Below are 14,373 nucleotides of genomic sequence, written 5' to 3'. Positions count from 1 at the left end.
GTTCCGTGGGGGGAGGCAGGCTCAGCTGAACCAGGCCTCAGCAGGTTCATCTCGGAAACAGGGTTGCTGAGCCCTGCCTTTGGCCAATCCTCTCTCCTCTCGGGCATTGATTTCCTCCTCTGGATGGGTGGGAGGCTCTTGGCAAGCAGGACATAGCCCAGAGCTATAGGCAGCTGGAAGGTCTCTTCCCACCGCATCTCCAAGCAGGCACCTAGCTTCTGTCTCTGAGCCTGGTTCCACAGCAGGCTGGTTGGATCTGAGGGTCCAAGGTTGCCTTCTGGTGGGCTGAGGGCTTCCCAATCACCCCTGGCGTAGCCGGAGTCCTGGGAAACCCACTGGTGGGCTGCTGGAAACCAGACCCTCCTCAAGATTTGTGCTTCTTGTCCGTGAAGAAGAGCCTCCGGAGCTTGTCAGGCTGCAAGGAGGGAGAAGAGGCTGGAGCCTGGGGTCCCTGGACAGGAAAGGGGAGACCCAGCCTCAGAGGGTCCATCGGCATTGACCGGGGTCTGGTGTTCAAGCCCGGAAAAAGGCCAGGTTGGAACACCGATGGTTGCTCCACAAGCCTCTCACAGTGCTGGAAATTCCACCTCCAGCCTCTGGTATTTGATGAAGGATTTGCCCTCTTCTGCTTAAGCAGACTAAGGGAGGAAGGGGTCTGGAAAGGGGGTGGAGAAGAAAGGCCATTTCCCACGTGCCCTCATTGGAGTTCCCTGGGGCCCCCAACCCCCAGCACTCTCTGCCCTAGCCAGTATCCTGGGTAGAATGCAGATGGGTTGTGCATGATGCCACCAGGGACCAGAGAGGACATGGGACTTTTCAGGCAGGGGAAGAGCAGACATGGGACATGGCTTCTGTGTTTCTTAGAAGGACTGTCCCCCAGGCAGAATCTCTGGTCCCAGGAGAGTCGGGGTGGAGTGAGCTCTCTGTCCCAGGGTGTGTGGGCACAGCTCTGCCCCAAGGGAAGAGATGGCAGAGCTTCCTGTGAAGGCCTTTCAGCTGGGAGCTGAGGGTTTCACTATTGAGGCCAGGAGAGGAGGTCTGCTCATGCCGGAGATCTGAGGCTGTCCCCACAGGGAGTGGACTGTCCTGGCTCATCAGCTCCAGATAAGGTTGGAGGACGCCAGGGCTGAGGGCTCAAGAGGGTTTCTTGTGCCTCCCTGGGAAGCCCTGAATACCTCCCTCTGCCCTCCTGATCCCTGCATCCCCTTTCCTCCTTTCTCATCAGAAACCCTCAGGAACAACAGCTCTGTTCACCAAGAGCCATCTCTGGGCTGTGTCCTGAGCATGTGAGGATGTCCAGCATTATCCTCTGGGCAGCCACCCCTGGACACAGCCAGAGGACCAGTCCATTTTACAGATGAGGAAATGGAGGTCCTGGGTAGGGTTGCTAAATAAGAATACATGATGCCCAGTTAAATTTGAATTTCAGATAAACAAGGAATAATTGCAGTATTTAGGACATACTTGTGCTAAAAAAAAAAATGCCCATTTATCTGAAATCCAAATTAACTGGATGTCTGTCTTGCCCAAAGTCACATGGCTAGGGACTGGCTGAGCTGTGATGAGGGCCAAGGCAAGTCAGACCTGGAGGTAGGGCTCCTTCTCCACGCCTTAGAGGCTCTGAGACCCCTTCAGTAGCCAAGAGAGAGGGGCAGGGATCCCTGGTCTGCAGAGAAAGACCGCAGAAGGGCCTGGAAGCCCCCATCTTACATCCAAACCTAACAGCTGCCTCTCCCACCACCTTCAAGCAGATGTTAGGGCTGGAAAGCTCTGGGCACCTCTGGGCAGCGGTGGTGACCTGACCTGCCCATGCCTGAGGGCCATAGGTCCCTCCTACCACAAGTACTCTCTAAGGGCTGGCAGTCACCCCACCCTACCCTGCCCTGCCCAGGGAGCTCACCTTGTGTGTTCGTCCAGTCTCCTTGCTCTTGACTGCTGGAATTTGTTCATAGGTGTTTCTGGGTTCAGGGAGCTCTGGGGCCCCTGAGATCCTCTCATAGCCACAGTCTGTGGATCCTGACAGCTTGCTATATGTGGGACTGGTCCCAGGATGCCAGGGCCTGGCTGGGCCACCCCAGCTGACTGGGATCTGCTCATAGGTACTGCCGCCTTCTTGGTCTGGCACATCCTTGGCCTCCTGCAGGAGGCCTGCTGTCTGGATGAGCTCAGAGGTGTCTGTAGAACTGCCTTGTGAGTGGAGCTGAGCCCTGTGGCTCAACTTCGGAGACTCCTGGCTCCAGATAGCAGCTGAGGATCCTAGGGCCTCAGAACTGGGAGGCAGGAGGATGCCCCAGGAGGTAGGAGACACTGTAGGGCCCTGGTCTGGGCTCACCTCGGAGAAGGCAAACCCTAGGCCATCAGGCCTGTTCTGGCTTCTATCTGAGATTCTCTTTGGGGTCTCCTTGCCTGTGGAGCAGGCCTGGCTGCCAGCTGGAACTGGCCCATGCCTGCTGGACATGTCTGTGCCCAGGCCTAGCTGTGCCTGGTTCGTCTTCCTCAAGTCTGCATAGATGATGTTGTTGGGGCCTCCAGAAGACTTGTCCAGAAGGGAGGTACTCCTCTCAGGGAGGGAAGGCACCCTGCTGGGGGCCTGGAGAAAGAGGGACAGAATCTCTTAAAAGTGACCCATGGATAAGAGGCGCTCGGGTAAACTGAAGTTCTCCCAACAGGCTGAGGCTTCCTGTCATGGGCTCAGTTTACCTGAGTATCATGTACAGGGATTGGTTGGCATTCAGGGCCCCTGCCAGCTCTCTAGGCCTGTGAGTATAGTCTTTGTTTTGGCATTCAAGGCCTCAGGTTACCAGCTCTGCCTCCCACCCAAGCTCATCCTGCCCTGCTCCTCTCCCCTTCAGGATGGTCCACTGGTCCCTCAGAGCCCCCGAACCCATGCTCCCTTGCCCTTCAGAATGGCCAACACCCAAGTCCATTATTCATGTTTATTCAACAAATATTAAGTGAGCACTGACTGTCTGCAGACACTATCCTAGGTGCTGAGGGCTCAGTGATGAATGAGACCAACTCTTGGAAGTTTTTGTTCTAACCTGGGAGATGGACAGTATACTGTTCTGTATTATTTAATATGATTGATGTAATACATGACAGAATAATATATCACAAGATAATATACTGTCAGGTCATGATCTTCTATGAAGAAGAACAAAGCAGGGTATGAGGATAGAATGACAGGTGGGAAAGGGGGTATTTTCTACAGTTTAGTTGGCCTTTCTGAGAGGATGACATAAAAGCAGAGAACGAAATGCAGAGAGTGTGAGCTATGCAGATATCTGGTGGCAGAGAGTACAGCAAGTGCAAAGGTCCTGAGCTGGGCACAAGATGGGTGTGTTCAAGGAAGATCCAGAAGGCCAATGAAACTAGAGAAGAGTGAGAAGGGGGAGAGGTAGCAGGGCATCTGGTGAGGCTCTTGTGGACCCTGTGAAGATACTAGATTTTATGCTAAACATGAGAAGAAGCCTTGGCATGCTGTGATCTGATGTATATCAAGAAAAATCTCTGAGCCCTTCCCATGAGGTGCTATGGAGGAGAATAAGGTGTTGACTCACAGGCACCTGCTCTACAGTTTACAGAGGGATTTTTCCAGCATTTCCTATCCCTTCTCTCATTCAAGCCTCACAGGAACCGCAGGAATGGTAAACTGAAGCTCAGAGAGGTTACGTGACTTTCCCAAAGTCACACAGCTAGAAAGCCCAAGCCAAGGTTTGAACCAAATCCAGCTGGCCAGAGACAGGCCCTGGCATGGGTGAACCACCGGGTGGTTCCAAGCTGGGCCTGCACATCTCTGGGCCTGATTTTCACCCTCTGCAGCCTGGGGGACTGGCTAATGTGACCTCTCAGGATCTGACTGGACGTGGCACCTGCATTCCTGGTCTAGCAGTCCTGACCCTAGCTGGCCCAGAATCCTCCTCACCTCCACTCTTTCCTCCTCGGAGAGGTTCCAGGGACTCGCATCAAAGCTCTTCTTTGTGTGGAGGAAGGAGACCTGGGGCTTTGGAGAGGGGCGGGGGCTGGCAGCCTTGTCTGGGACCACCGTGGGGGTTGCCGTTGCAGGTGGATTTTCCAGGCCTGGATTGGTCTGGTGGAGGCCCAGGGTGATGGCGTCGTACAGATCATTGTCCTCTGGCTGGGGGTGGTGGGGGTACAGCAGGCGCATGGTCATATATCCCCAGCCATACTCCAGCCACCTGCCAGAGGCTGCTGGCAGGGGACTGAAACATCCCAGCGGGTCCCTGACCTCGAGTAAGACACTGCCTCGGTCTCCTCTTTTCAAACGGGGACCATGAGCCTGCAGTGACTGCCCCTGGACAGCAGTAAACAGGAAAGGCAAGAAAAGGCACCCGAGTGGTGAACACCCCATGCCTGGGCACCCTGCCCCGCTACCCTCACCCAGGGGAAGGGGGGTGCCTACCCGGGGGCAGGCAGCAGCCAAGGTCTCCCCGAAGGGCTCAAACTGCACCTCCTGGTAATGGCGCACGAGCTCGGCCAGGGTCCTGTGGCTGTGGGTGTCCCCTGAGATGAGGTAGCGCCGGTTTCGAAGCTGGTTGATGACAAAATGCCTACAGCGATCGCTGCCCCTGCAACACAAGCTCTTGTGGCCTGGGGCTGCTGGCCAGGGGCAGCCCAGCCTCAGCCAGGGTCAGAGCTCGGGGCCTACGTGCAGGGGAGGGGCTCCAGCACAGACTCGGGCCATACTGCCCACTTGGGCCTTGGTGTGTTCCTCTATAAAGTGGGACTGACATCCAGCAAGTCTAGCCTTGTGGGTGGGCTGGGAGCTAGGGAGTGGTTTTCAAACCACGAGGCCCTTGGTTACTGGGAAGCATCCAGGCCTGCTCTAGTGGGACCAGGGAGGGCAGGGCCAGGCTAGGGTGGGGCAAGTGAGGCACTCAGGTTGGGTGCAAAATTTAAAGGGGCACCACAAAACTCAGTAATCAAGAAAAGTAAAAATCCAATATTTTAGAAAATCAAAATTAATACCAAAACATCTACAATAAAGACAAAGTCCGACCCTGCACTTGCACTACTCAGCCTCACTTGCCCCACCCTCATTCTGGATCTGCTGAAAAGATGGAGTTCCAGCTCCCTCCCCCACTCCAGGCTGTAAAGTCCCACCCTCTTCATTTTCCTTTTTTATGGAAGAGTGATACATACACAGTGAAGTGCACACGTCAGCAGGGTGCAGTTCGATGAATTTCCACCTATGAACACTCCCATGTAACCACCACAAAATAGAAAACATTTCCAGCTCCCCAGAAGATTCCCTTGGGTCGTCTTCCAGTCTAGGCCCCAAAGGCAGCCACCATTCTGATCCCCATCACCATAAATTAGTTTTGCTTTTTATGGAACTTCATATAAATGGAATCTTACAGTATCTCTTTTTTGTGTCTGGCTTCTTTTACTCAACATTTTATCTTTGAGAGTGATTCATGTCCATGTGGAATTAGCTTCTTTTTTCCACGTTGATGTGTAGTCTTCCATTTAATGACACAATTTACCTATTCTGTGGATGGATATTTAGGTTATTTCCAGATATGCTGTTACAGATAAGGCTGCCGTGATCATTTGTGTACATGTCTTCAGGTGAAGATGTGTACTTACTGCTGTTGAGCATACACCAAGGAGTAGAATTGGTGGGTCAGGCATACACCTGTGTTTAACTTTAGTAGATTATGCCAAACCATTTTCTAAAATTGTTGCAATGTATGAGAGTTCCAGTTGTTCCACGTCCTAACCAACTATCCAATACCCTCTTGTCTTTTCATTTTAGCCATTCATTGTGGTTTTCCTGTGTATTCCCCCGATTACTGATGCTGCTGAACACCAATATGCTGCCCTTTTGCATCCCCTCTTCTATGAAGGCTCAAGTCTTTTGCATTTATTCACGCATTGTCTTTGCTTTATTGATTTGCGGGAGTTCTTTATACATTCTGGAAATGGATTCTTTGTTAGATCTAGGTATTGCAATATATAATTTCTGTGGCTTGTCCTTTTACTCACTTAAGTGTATCTTTTGATTAACAACAATTCTTTTTGTGTGTGTGTGAGGAAGATTGGCCCTAAGCTGACATCTCTTGCCAATCTTCCTCTTTTTTTTCTCTCCTCAAAAGCCCCAGTACATAGCTGTATATCCTAGTTGTAGGTCCTTCTAGTTCTTCTGTGTGAGACACCACCTCAGCCTGGGTTAGTGAGTTGTGTGTAGGTCTGCGCCCAGGATCCCAACCGGCAAACCCTGGGCTGCTGAAGTGGAGCATGCAAACTTAACCACTACGCCACCAGGTCGGACCTCAAAATTCTTAATTTTAAAGAAATCCAATCAATCTTCTCTTTTATGGTTAATACTTTTGTGTCTTAAGAAATCTTTGCTTATCTCAAAGCCATGAAATTTTTTCCCTATGTTTTCTTTTAGAAGTGTATTGTTTTCTAAAGTGCTTTTCTCACTTGTATCTATGATCTATCTAGAATTAATTAATTTTTGTGTGTGGTGTGAGGTGGGGTCACTCTTTCCATATCCAGTTGCTCCCGCACTGCTTCTTGAAAAGACTGGGCTTTCCCCCACTGAATTGCAGTGGAACCTCTGTTGTAAATCAGGTAACCAAATGCACGGGACTGTTTCTGGACTCCATTCTGTTCCATTGGTCTATTTGTATATCTTTGAGCAGCCTCACTTTGATCTCTTTTATAAGTTGGAACTCCACCTAAGATCACGTTTGAAAAAAAAAGCCCTGATGCTGAAAAGACATTTGAAAACTGTTGAGTTCATATATTTCAAAGTGTCCAGCACAGTACCTGGCACACAGAATAACAATAATTATTTTAATAATGACCAAAATTTACTTAGTCCTTACTCTGTACCAAGCACTGTCCCAATCACTTTAAATAAATGTATACACTCATCGAACCCATTCAACAATCCTATTAAGTAGGTACTACAATGTTCCCATTTTACAGATGAGTAAGAAGGCACAGAGAAGCGAACTAACTTGCTCAAGGTCAGGATTTGAACAGGGGCAGTCTGAGCAGTTGATAATTCTGAATCTGAGGCCATTGGGAGAGTCTTCTTCCTTCCTTCTGCCTTCTAAACCCAGCCTACTCAGGGACGGGCTCTGACATCACCATCTCTGACTTTGTCCTGGCCATCTTGTCTCCTTTTCTCTATCCCCACTGCCTTACCCTAGGCTAGACTTTGTCATCTAGCCCAGACCTCACCCCCCAAGGGTCCCCACTGCCCACATACCTCCGCATCTATCTTCCAGTCCTCCCTCCATAGGCTGCCTGAAGGATCCTTGCAAAACCAAAGTCTGACCAGATGACCCTTCACAGTCCACAGACCTAGCCAGGCATCCAAGGCCATCCTGCGCTGCCCCCGCCCATCTCTCCAGGCATTCCTCCCTACCATGCATCCTGCTGCACCCAGCATCTTGTGCCTCCCCACAACACCTTAGTCTTCCATGCCTCTGTGCTTTTGCACATGCAGTTCCATCTACTAGAAATGCCTTCCTAGACCCCAAACACACCTCCTATTCTGCCTAGCAAGTTGCTAGTCTTCCTTCTATCCTGGGCTCAAAGCTCACCACTGTGAAGCCTTTCCCATCCTCCCCTCAGGAGGAGGTTCTTCCCTGCTCCCCACCCACCCCTTTGAACCCTGGAGTTTCACCCTAGTATTTGGCCATTGCAGCTCAGGAAATGTCTGATGAGCATGGAATGGATGAACGAGGGAGTCAAGGAGTCAGGGCCCACAGGGAAAGCCAGGTAGTGTGGGCTGGTGGGGCCTCTGTCCTTATCTGCAAGGTTAGGTTATGGGACTGTGAGCCTGCCTGCTCCCTTGCGGAGGTCTTCTTCTCTTACCTGTAGGACAAGATGTAGCTGGTAGCCCGGTCACTGAGGCGAATGAGGAAGGAGCCAAGAGCTTTGTCCCTGAGCAGCTGCTCCGTCTGCCTGGGCAGAAGACATGCCGTTAGCTGAGGCCTGTGCCCTTGCAGCGCAACCTTAACATCCCTGCTGACCACGCCCATGAGTGCTAGACCCAGTGCGCAGACCTTCAACCCTTTATAGAGGATTCCCTCAGGACTTTGGCTGGGTCTGTGGTCTATCTGGGCTCAGTTGAACAAGCTCAAGACTCAGTCTGGGGCTTGGTTGCAGTCCTGAGGCCACAGTCACCACCCTTCACTGCAGCCTCACCAGCAGCCACTGACCCTGGCTACCCACTTTCCACCTGAATGGCTCTGTAACAAGAATGAATCCATGTAGCTGGAGATTTTTAGGGTTGTGAGGTCCTTGTCTCTGGACCGCTGTGTACAGCTGTGTAGGATGTGCACTACACAACAGTTTCTTCAGGGAGAAGGTGCCGTTATGTCTGGAGTCTGGTCACAGTAGCAACTCATAGGTTTTCATGCCCCCTGCATATTTCCCTTCAGCCTCAGGCAGCTATGGATATTTCTAAATGGTGCCAAGTATTTTAGAGGCATGGTGAAAAATTCCAGCTGTCTTCTGGTTTAGCAGTTACATAGACCAGAATTCCCTCACCTACTTACTCACCAAATACTTACTGACTACCTGCTTTGTGCAGGACCAACTGTAAATTTTGCAGGGCCCAGCACTAAATGAAAATGTGGAGCCCCTTACTTAAAAAGTAAGAACTTCAAGATGGTGACAGTAGAGCATTAAAACAAGAATAATGTCCTTCTGAGCAGAGGGCCCTGTGCAACTATACAATTTGATACCCATAAAGCTGGCACTGGTTCAATGCCAGGTGCTGTGCCAGAAGGACCTCATGGCTGGCTGTATCTGTCATTCCTTCATCTAGTGCTTTGGCAGTTTGAAGATCCAGCCCAATCAGAGAACCAACCCCACATCTTGGCCTTTATTCCTGGGGCAACTGTACAGCCAGGTTTGCCTGGGATAGTCCCCACTTAGAACAGTTTCTCCTGGGTTAGGTACTAATAGAGTTCTGGTCTGAATGATACATGATATGTTACCCCTAGTTATTCATCAAGTTATTCCTAATTCTGCTCCCCCCTGCCCTCTCTGTCCTAGCCCTATATTCAGAGTGGGAGTGCCGCTGCCGCCCACCCTGCCCGCAGAAGCAGCTGCCAGGGAACGTGGCGGTCCTGTCTGTTCCCCTCCCACTGCCTCCCCAGGGCCCTGCCCAGCCCAGGGAGAGGGCAGGAACTAGTCTTCTCCCAGAGTTCCCAGACCATTTTCTCATCCCCAAGGGGCTGTGAGCTGTGCTGGGCATGTGGACAGGGGCAGCCTTACTTGCGGGTGACGAATCCGTGAAACCAGGGGGGCAGGGCTCCGTTCTGCAGAATGAGGGGGGCCTGCGTCTCCATGAACCACCTCAGGGCCAGCTCCTGCAGCTCGGCCAGGGCCTGGTTATCCCCTGCCCCCTCGGGCCCCCTCCCCAGGCTGAGCTGCTTTAGGCTGCCCTCCATTCTGGGGAGCACTGAAGTGGAAGCAGAGTGCTGACCACCCACAGGCCTCTATATCTGTGTGTGCTCCGCCTCATTTGCCTGAGTCCATGCCCTCCCCAACCCCCGCAGCACACAGGAGTCCTATTGTCACCTCTGGGCTCCTGGCTGATCTCTCTGAGGTTTTGGGGTGGAGCACCTTGGCCAGCTGGAGACATTAGGGGGAGGGTCACATTAGCAGCCACCGTGGGGTAGGGGAGGAGATCCCTGACTTCCTGCCAGCAGATGAGCTACCCTACTGGGTTTGGCCCTTCTTATCCAACCTCCAGTCTTTGTCACATCTAAGGACCAGACCTTGGCTAAAGTCCACAGCAAGGCCACCGTTAGCAAAGCAGTGGATTTAAATTCTATTTATCCTTCCTCGTGGAGGCCTCTTGCCTCTGTGCTGATTAATTCCTCCTTCCACTCAAGATTTATTGAGTGTCTACTGTGTGCCACATACATCTGGGCCCTGGGAATAAAGCAGTGAATAAAACAGCATTTTGTCCTCGTAGCACATGCATTCTAGAGGAGGGAGACAGACCACAGACAAATACATACATGGAATATGGCACCAAGTGTAAGAAGCACTCCAAGAAAAAGAGAGAGGCAGAAGAGCATGTGGGTCATATTATTTAGATAGGGGGTCTGTCTTGGGGTTGGGGGAAGCCTTGCCCAAGAGGGCACACTGGACCAGTGGAGGAGGAAGTCAGGCAAGTGTCTGGGGGAAGAGATGCTGCTCATCAGCAGAGAGAAGAGTACGTACAGAGACTATGAGGTGGGACTTTGCTAGAAATCCCAAGGAACCACCCAGAAGCTGGAGTGGCTGGAGCAGGGGGGCCTCTGGAGTGGGTGGGTCTCCTCGAAGGGCTGCAGTAAGACCTTTGAGAGCAGGCTTTGGACCAGCTAGGGCACAGGATATTTGTTCATGCAAACATCCCTGAATCTCTAATATGCTTCCGAGCTTCACAGGAGAAATCCAGCCTTGGTCAAGAGTGAGGCAGCAGATGTTGCAAAGTTAGCCCCCAGGATCCGGCTAGAATCCCACTTCCATGGGGCCTCAGGGAAGTTACTAAATTGTTGCAGATAGCTCGATTTCCTCATCTGTAAAATGGGAATGAATAATAATAAGCTACCTTCTAGACTCTAGAGTCATTATGAAGACTAAATGAGATAGCATAATGGTTAAGAATGAGGGAACATATATATAAATTCAAACATAGACAGAACTGATCAATGGTGACTGAAGTTACCATAGTGGTTACCTTGGGGAAATAATGACTTAGGAGGGGGCAGGAGCTGTTGGGTGCTGATAATGTCCTATTTCTTGATCTGGGTGGTGGTTTAGGTGGATGTGTTCACTTGGTGAAAATTCATTGAGGGGGCCAGCCCGGTGACGCAGTGGTTAAGTTTACACGTTCCACTTCGGCTGCCCAGGGTTCACCGGTTTGGATCCCGGGTGAGGACATGGCACCGCTTGGCACTCCATGCTGTGGTAGGCATCCCACATATAAAGTAGAGGAAGATGGGCATGGATGTTAGCTCAGGTCCAGTCTTCCTCAGCAAAAAAGAGGAGGATTGGCAGCAGATGTTAGCTCAGAGCTAATCTTCCTCAAAAAAAAAAAAAAAAAAATTCATTGAGCTCTGCACTCTCGATCTATGCCCTTTCTGTCTCTCTCTCTTTCCCTCTCTCTCTCTCTCAATATACATATATTCTACTTCAACAAAGCAGTTTACTAAAAGAATGAAGCTACTACATCCATATTTCCTTGGTTCCAATTCCAGCTGACTAGCTATGTGATCTTGAGCAAATGACTTAACTTTTCTGGGCTTTAGTGTCTTCATCTTTGACATGGGGACTATAATACAACCTGTTGTAAGGAAGGTTAAGTGAGTGAAGTCCTTAGAACAGCGTTTGGAATAACATAAGCAATTAGGATTAACCATTACATTCATGATGATGGTTAATGATGTAATGACTGAAATATGGTGGATCTTCCCCTGTTGTTAACTATTTTTATTATTACTATTATTATAACTTCATTATGGTCATCTCAATCAAGATAAAAATGACTATGGCAGGTGTGTGATGCATATGATTTCGAGGAAGGGAAAGGGCATGAGGCAAACCTGCGACCTCAGTCTGGGCAGCTTATTTCCCATCTCTGATAGTCATTTTCCACATCTGAAAAAAGAGTAACAGGGCATCCACTTGCCTCACCTGAGGTTGGAGTGAAACAGTGCAGGTCACGTTCTCCATGTAGTGGCAGGCACATAGTCACACAGCAAGTGTTCCCAGAGGGTCAGCTACTGGGAACATCACTTTCATAAACAATTTTCAGCCTTGATAGTGAGGAACCAACTCCAGCCAGGCAACACCAGGATGGATTCACATACTTACTAATTGATCTTCCTGCCACAGATATAAGTCAGGGATATACTGGGGTCAGAATGGAAATCCCAGGCCCAAGCTGGCAAGGACTGGAGTTTTCCAAATTAGGGCAGAGGGATGGGTGGACCTTTATTTTCCCTAACCTTCTCACTGAAATTCAGCATTTCTTTCCACGGCAAGTGTAGGGAACAAACCTCATTAGTGTTCGCAGCACCTGTGACTGTCACCAACAGAAATTTGGTGATAACGGAAAGGATATTTTCATATCACATTTCATATCACAACAGCAAAGGATATTTTCATAGCACATTACAACTGTTGCTGACATCTTAAGATATCATTTTCGCTCATAATTACCTTAAAATTATAATAATTAGACCCAGTACTGGATCTTGTTATTTAACATGCTAATAAAGAAGCACATTGTATTACTACATCACAAATATTTTGATAATCCTATTTTAATATAATTGCTTTCCACCATAATTCTACGTATTTTATTCTGTGCATTTAAAAACACTATCCTTGGGGCCTGCCCAGTGGTGAAGGGGTTAAGTTTGCATGTTCTGCTTCAGCGGCCCGGGGTTCGTAGGTTCGGATCCTGGCTGTGGACATGGCACCGCTTGGCAAGCCATGCTGTGGTAGGCGACCCATGTATAAAGTAGAGGAAGATGGGCATGGTTGTTAGCTCAGGGCCAATCTTCCTCAGCAAAAAGAGGGGGATTGGTGGCAGATGTTAGCTCAGGACTAATCTTCCTCAAAAAAAAAAAAATTTAAATAAATAAAAACACTATCCTGAGAAGAAGTCCATGGGCTTCACCAGATACCAAAGAGGTCATGGCCCAAAAAAGGCTAAGAAGCTGGGGTCTGACCCACAGTTGGTCAGACCAGTGTAAAGTCCTGGAAGTATTCAAATACAAAGAAATGTGTGTCTATAATTTTCCATGATGTGTTCTCTCTCCACCTCCCTTTCAGGCCAGATTTTTTTATGAGCAGAACCTGGTCATTTGCATAAGAAGACAAAGGCTTTGTGTACAACCTCAGGGCAGAGCCCAGGACAGCTGCAGGCCAGGGGTGAAGATTCCAGAGTCAGGCAAATAAGGAATCTATATGCTCAGAGGAAATGTGAGGCCGAGGAGGGGTAAGGCCCAGGTTTGGGGGTATCACATGAGCTCCGTGAGGGACTAGGGTAGATTGTCTCTGACAGTGCTCCACCTCCCACTGTTCAGTTCATCACTTGTGGTCACCTACCAAGGGCTGGGCCCTGGGACATAGAGATGACACTGGAGCAGCCCTACCCTCTTTCTCCACGCCTGGGCGCCCAGAGGTGTAAAGAGAGGAGTTAAGAGGCTTCTGGAATCAGACTAATTGGCCTAGAATACCGGCTCCCACATTTGTTGGCTTTGTGACTTTGAGGGAGGTACTGAACCTCACTGTGTCACAGTTTCTTCATCTACAAAAATGGAGGGGAGAAAAAGTGCCTGCTTGGTAGGGTTTGGGGATTCAGTGAGCTAATCCATGCAGGACAGTGGCACAATGTGGGAGGCACAATGCACATGCAAGAAATGTCAGCCTCAGCTCCAAGTCATTGCCAAGCTGGGAAGTCCCCAGAATTCTAAGTCTCTGTCTCATCAAAACTTCCTTGTCCTGGATTCTCCTCTCTCAAAGTCATACTTCTCCTGTAGGACCAGTAGATGATAAAAGATTTTCCAATCAACTTCTCTCTCCTGAGGGTACTCGGTCTGGCTTGCCCTCTTAGGGGGAAACCTCCAAGGTTTCTCCAGAAGGATGCTCAGAGGCAGTGTCTCTCCAGCCATTTTGATGAGGCTCACTGAGTGTGGCCAGAACCCCAGCACGAAGCTTCCCACTCCTGCTTTCTTGAGCCTGTGCAGTGGAAACCCAGTACATTGCCAAGTGCTGCTGGCAGCCAGACTCCCAGGTAGAAAGCCAAAGTGGACTTTTCAGTAAATTCTTGACACATGCTTGTTTTAGTTTACGAACACTATATTTTCATACCTCTTAGTTATTCCATTAGTGGGCATGAATTTGTTTGACAATACTAGGGAGCGGAGAATTGACAATCCTATTTCTTTTCTCTCAAATTGTCTGCCTTAATATCCTCTGTATTCTGTGCCTAGAACAGTGCTAGGAATAGTTAGATGCTCAATAGGTGCATTTTAAATTATTACTCAAACATATGATATGTCCGCATGGTTTTTAAAAGTAAAAAATATAAAAAAGTATCCTTAAAAATATTCTTCCTCACTCCTATTCAACATAGTACTGGAGGTGTTGGCCAGAGCAATTTGGCAGGAAAAAGAAATAAAAGGAATCCAAATAGGTAACGAAGAAGTAAAACTCTTGCTGTTTGCAGACGACATGATCTTATATATAGAAAACCCCAAAGAATCCATAGAAAAACTATTAGAAATAATCAACAACTACAGCAAAGTAGCAGGGTATAAAATCAACATACATAAATCAGTAGCATTTCTATACACTAACAATGAACTAACAGAAAAA

The 14,373-nt window shown here is 49.3% G+C and overlaps 1 protein-coding gene across 1 annotated transcript; it reads right to left on the bottom strand.

Annotated features, from left to right (window-relative positions):
* Positions 1-245: 245 nt before the first annotated feature.
* SH2D7 (SH2 domain containing 7) lies at positions 246-9,443 on the bottom strand. Its single transcript, XM_070232635.1, has 6 exons — positions 9,268-9,443; positions 7,858-7,947; positions 4,424-4,589; positions 3,926-4,138; positions 1,901-2,590; positions 246-415 (listed from the first exon to the last, which is right to left on the bottom strand). The coding sequence occupies exons 1-6, from the start codon at positions 9,441-9,443 to the stop codon at positions 365-367; spliced, it is 1,386 nt and encodes a 461-aa protein (XP_070088736.1). The 3' UTR covers positions 246-364.
* Positions 9,444-14,373: the final 4,930 nt, after the last annotated feature.

Source organism: Equus caballus, chromosome 1 (genome assembly GCF_041296265.1).
Source record: "Equus caballus isolate H_3958 breed thoroughbred chromosome 1, TB-T2T, whole genome shotgun sequence".
NCBI lineage: Eukaryota > Metazoa > Chordata > Mammalia > Perissodactyla > Equidae > Equus > Equus caballus.
This window is presented reverse-complemented; position numbering and strand designations above follow the sequence as displayed.

Bases quoted from the DNA above. Each gene is read 5' to 3' on its own strand.
- SH2D7 (XM_070232635.1), bottom strand. From the start codon at position 9,443: ATGGAGGGCAGCCTAAAGCAGCTCAGCCTGGGGAGGGGGCCCGAGGGG. The intron at 7,948-9,267 runs GTAAGGCTGCCC...TCTTCTGCCCAG, and splicing joins CACGGATTCGTCACCCGCAA to GCAGACGGAGCAGCTGCTCA. The intron at 2,591-3,925 runs GTGAGGAGGATT...CTCTTTCTCCAG, and splicing joins CCGAGGAGGAAAGAGTGGAG to GCCCCCAGCAGGGTGCCTTC.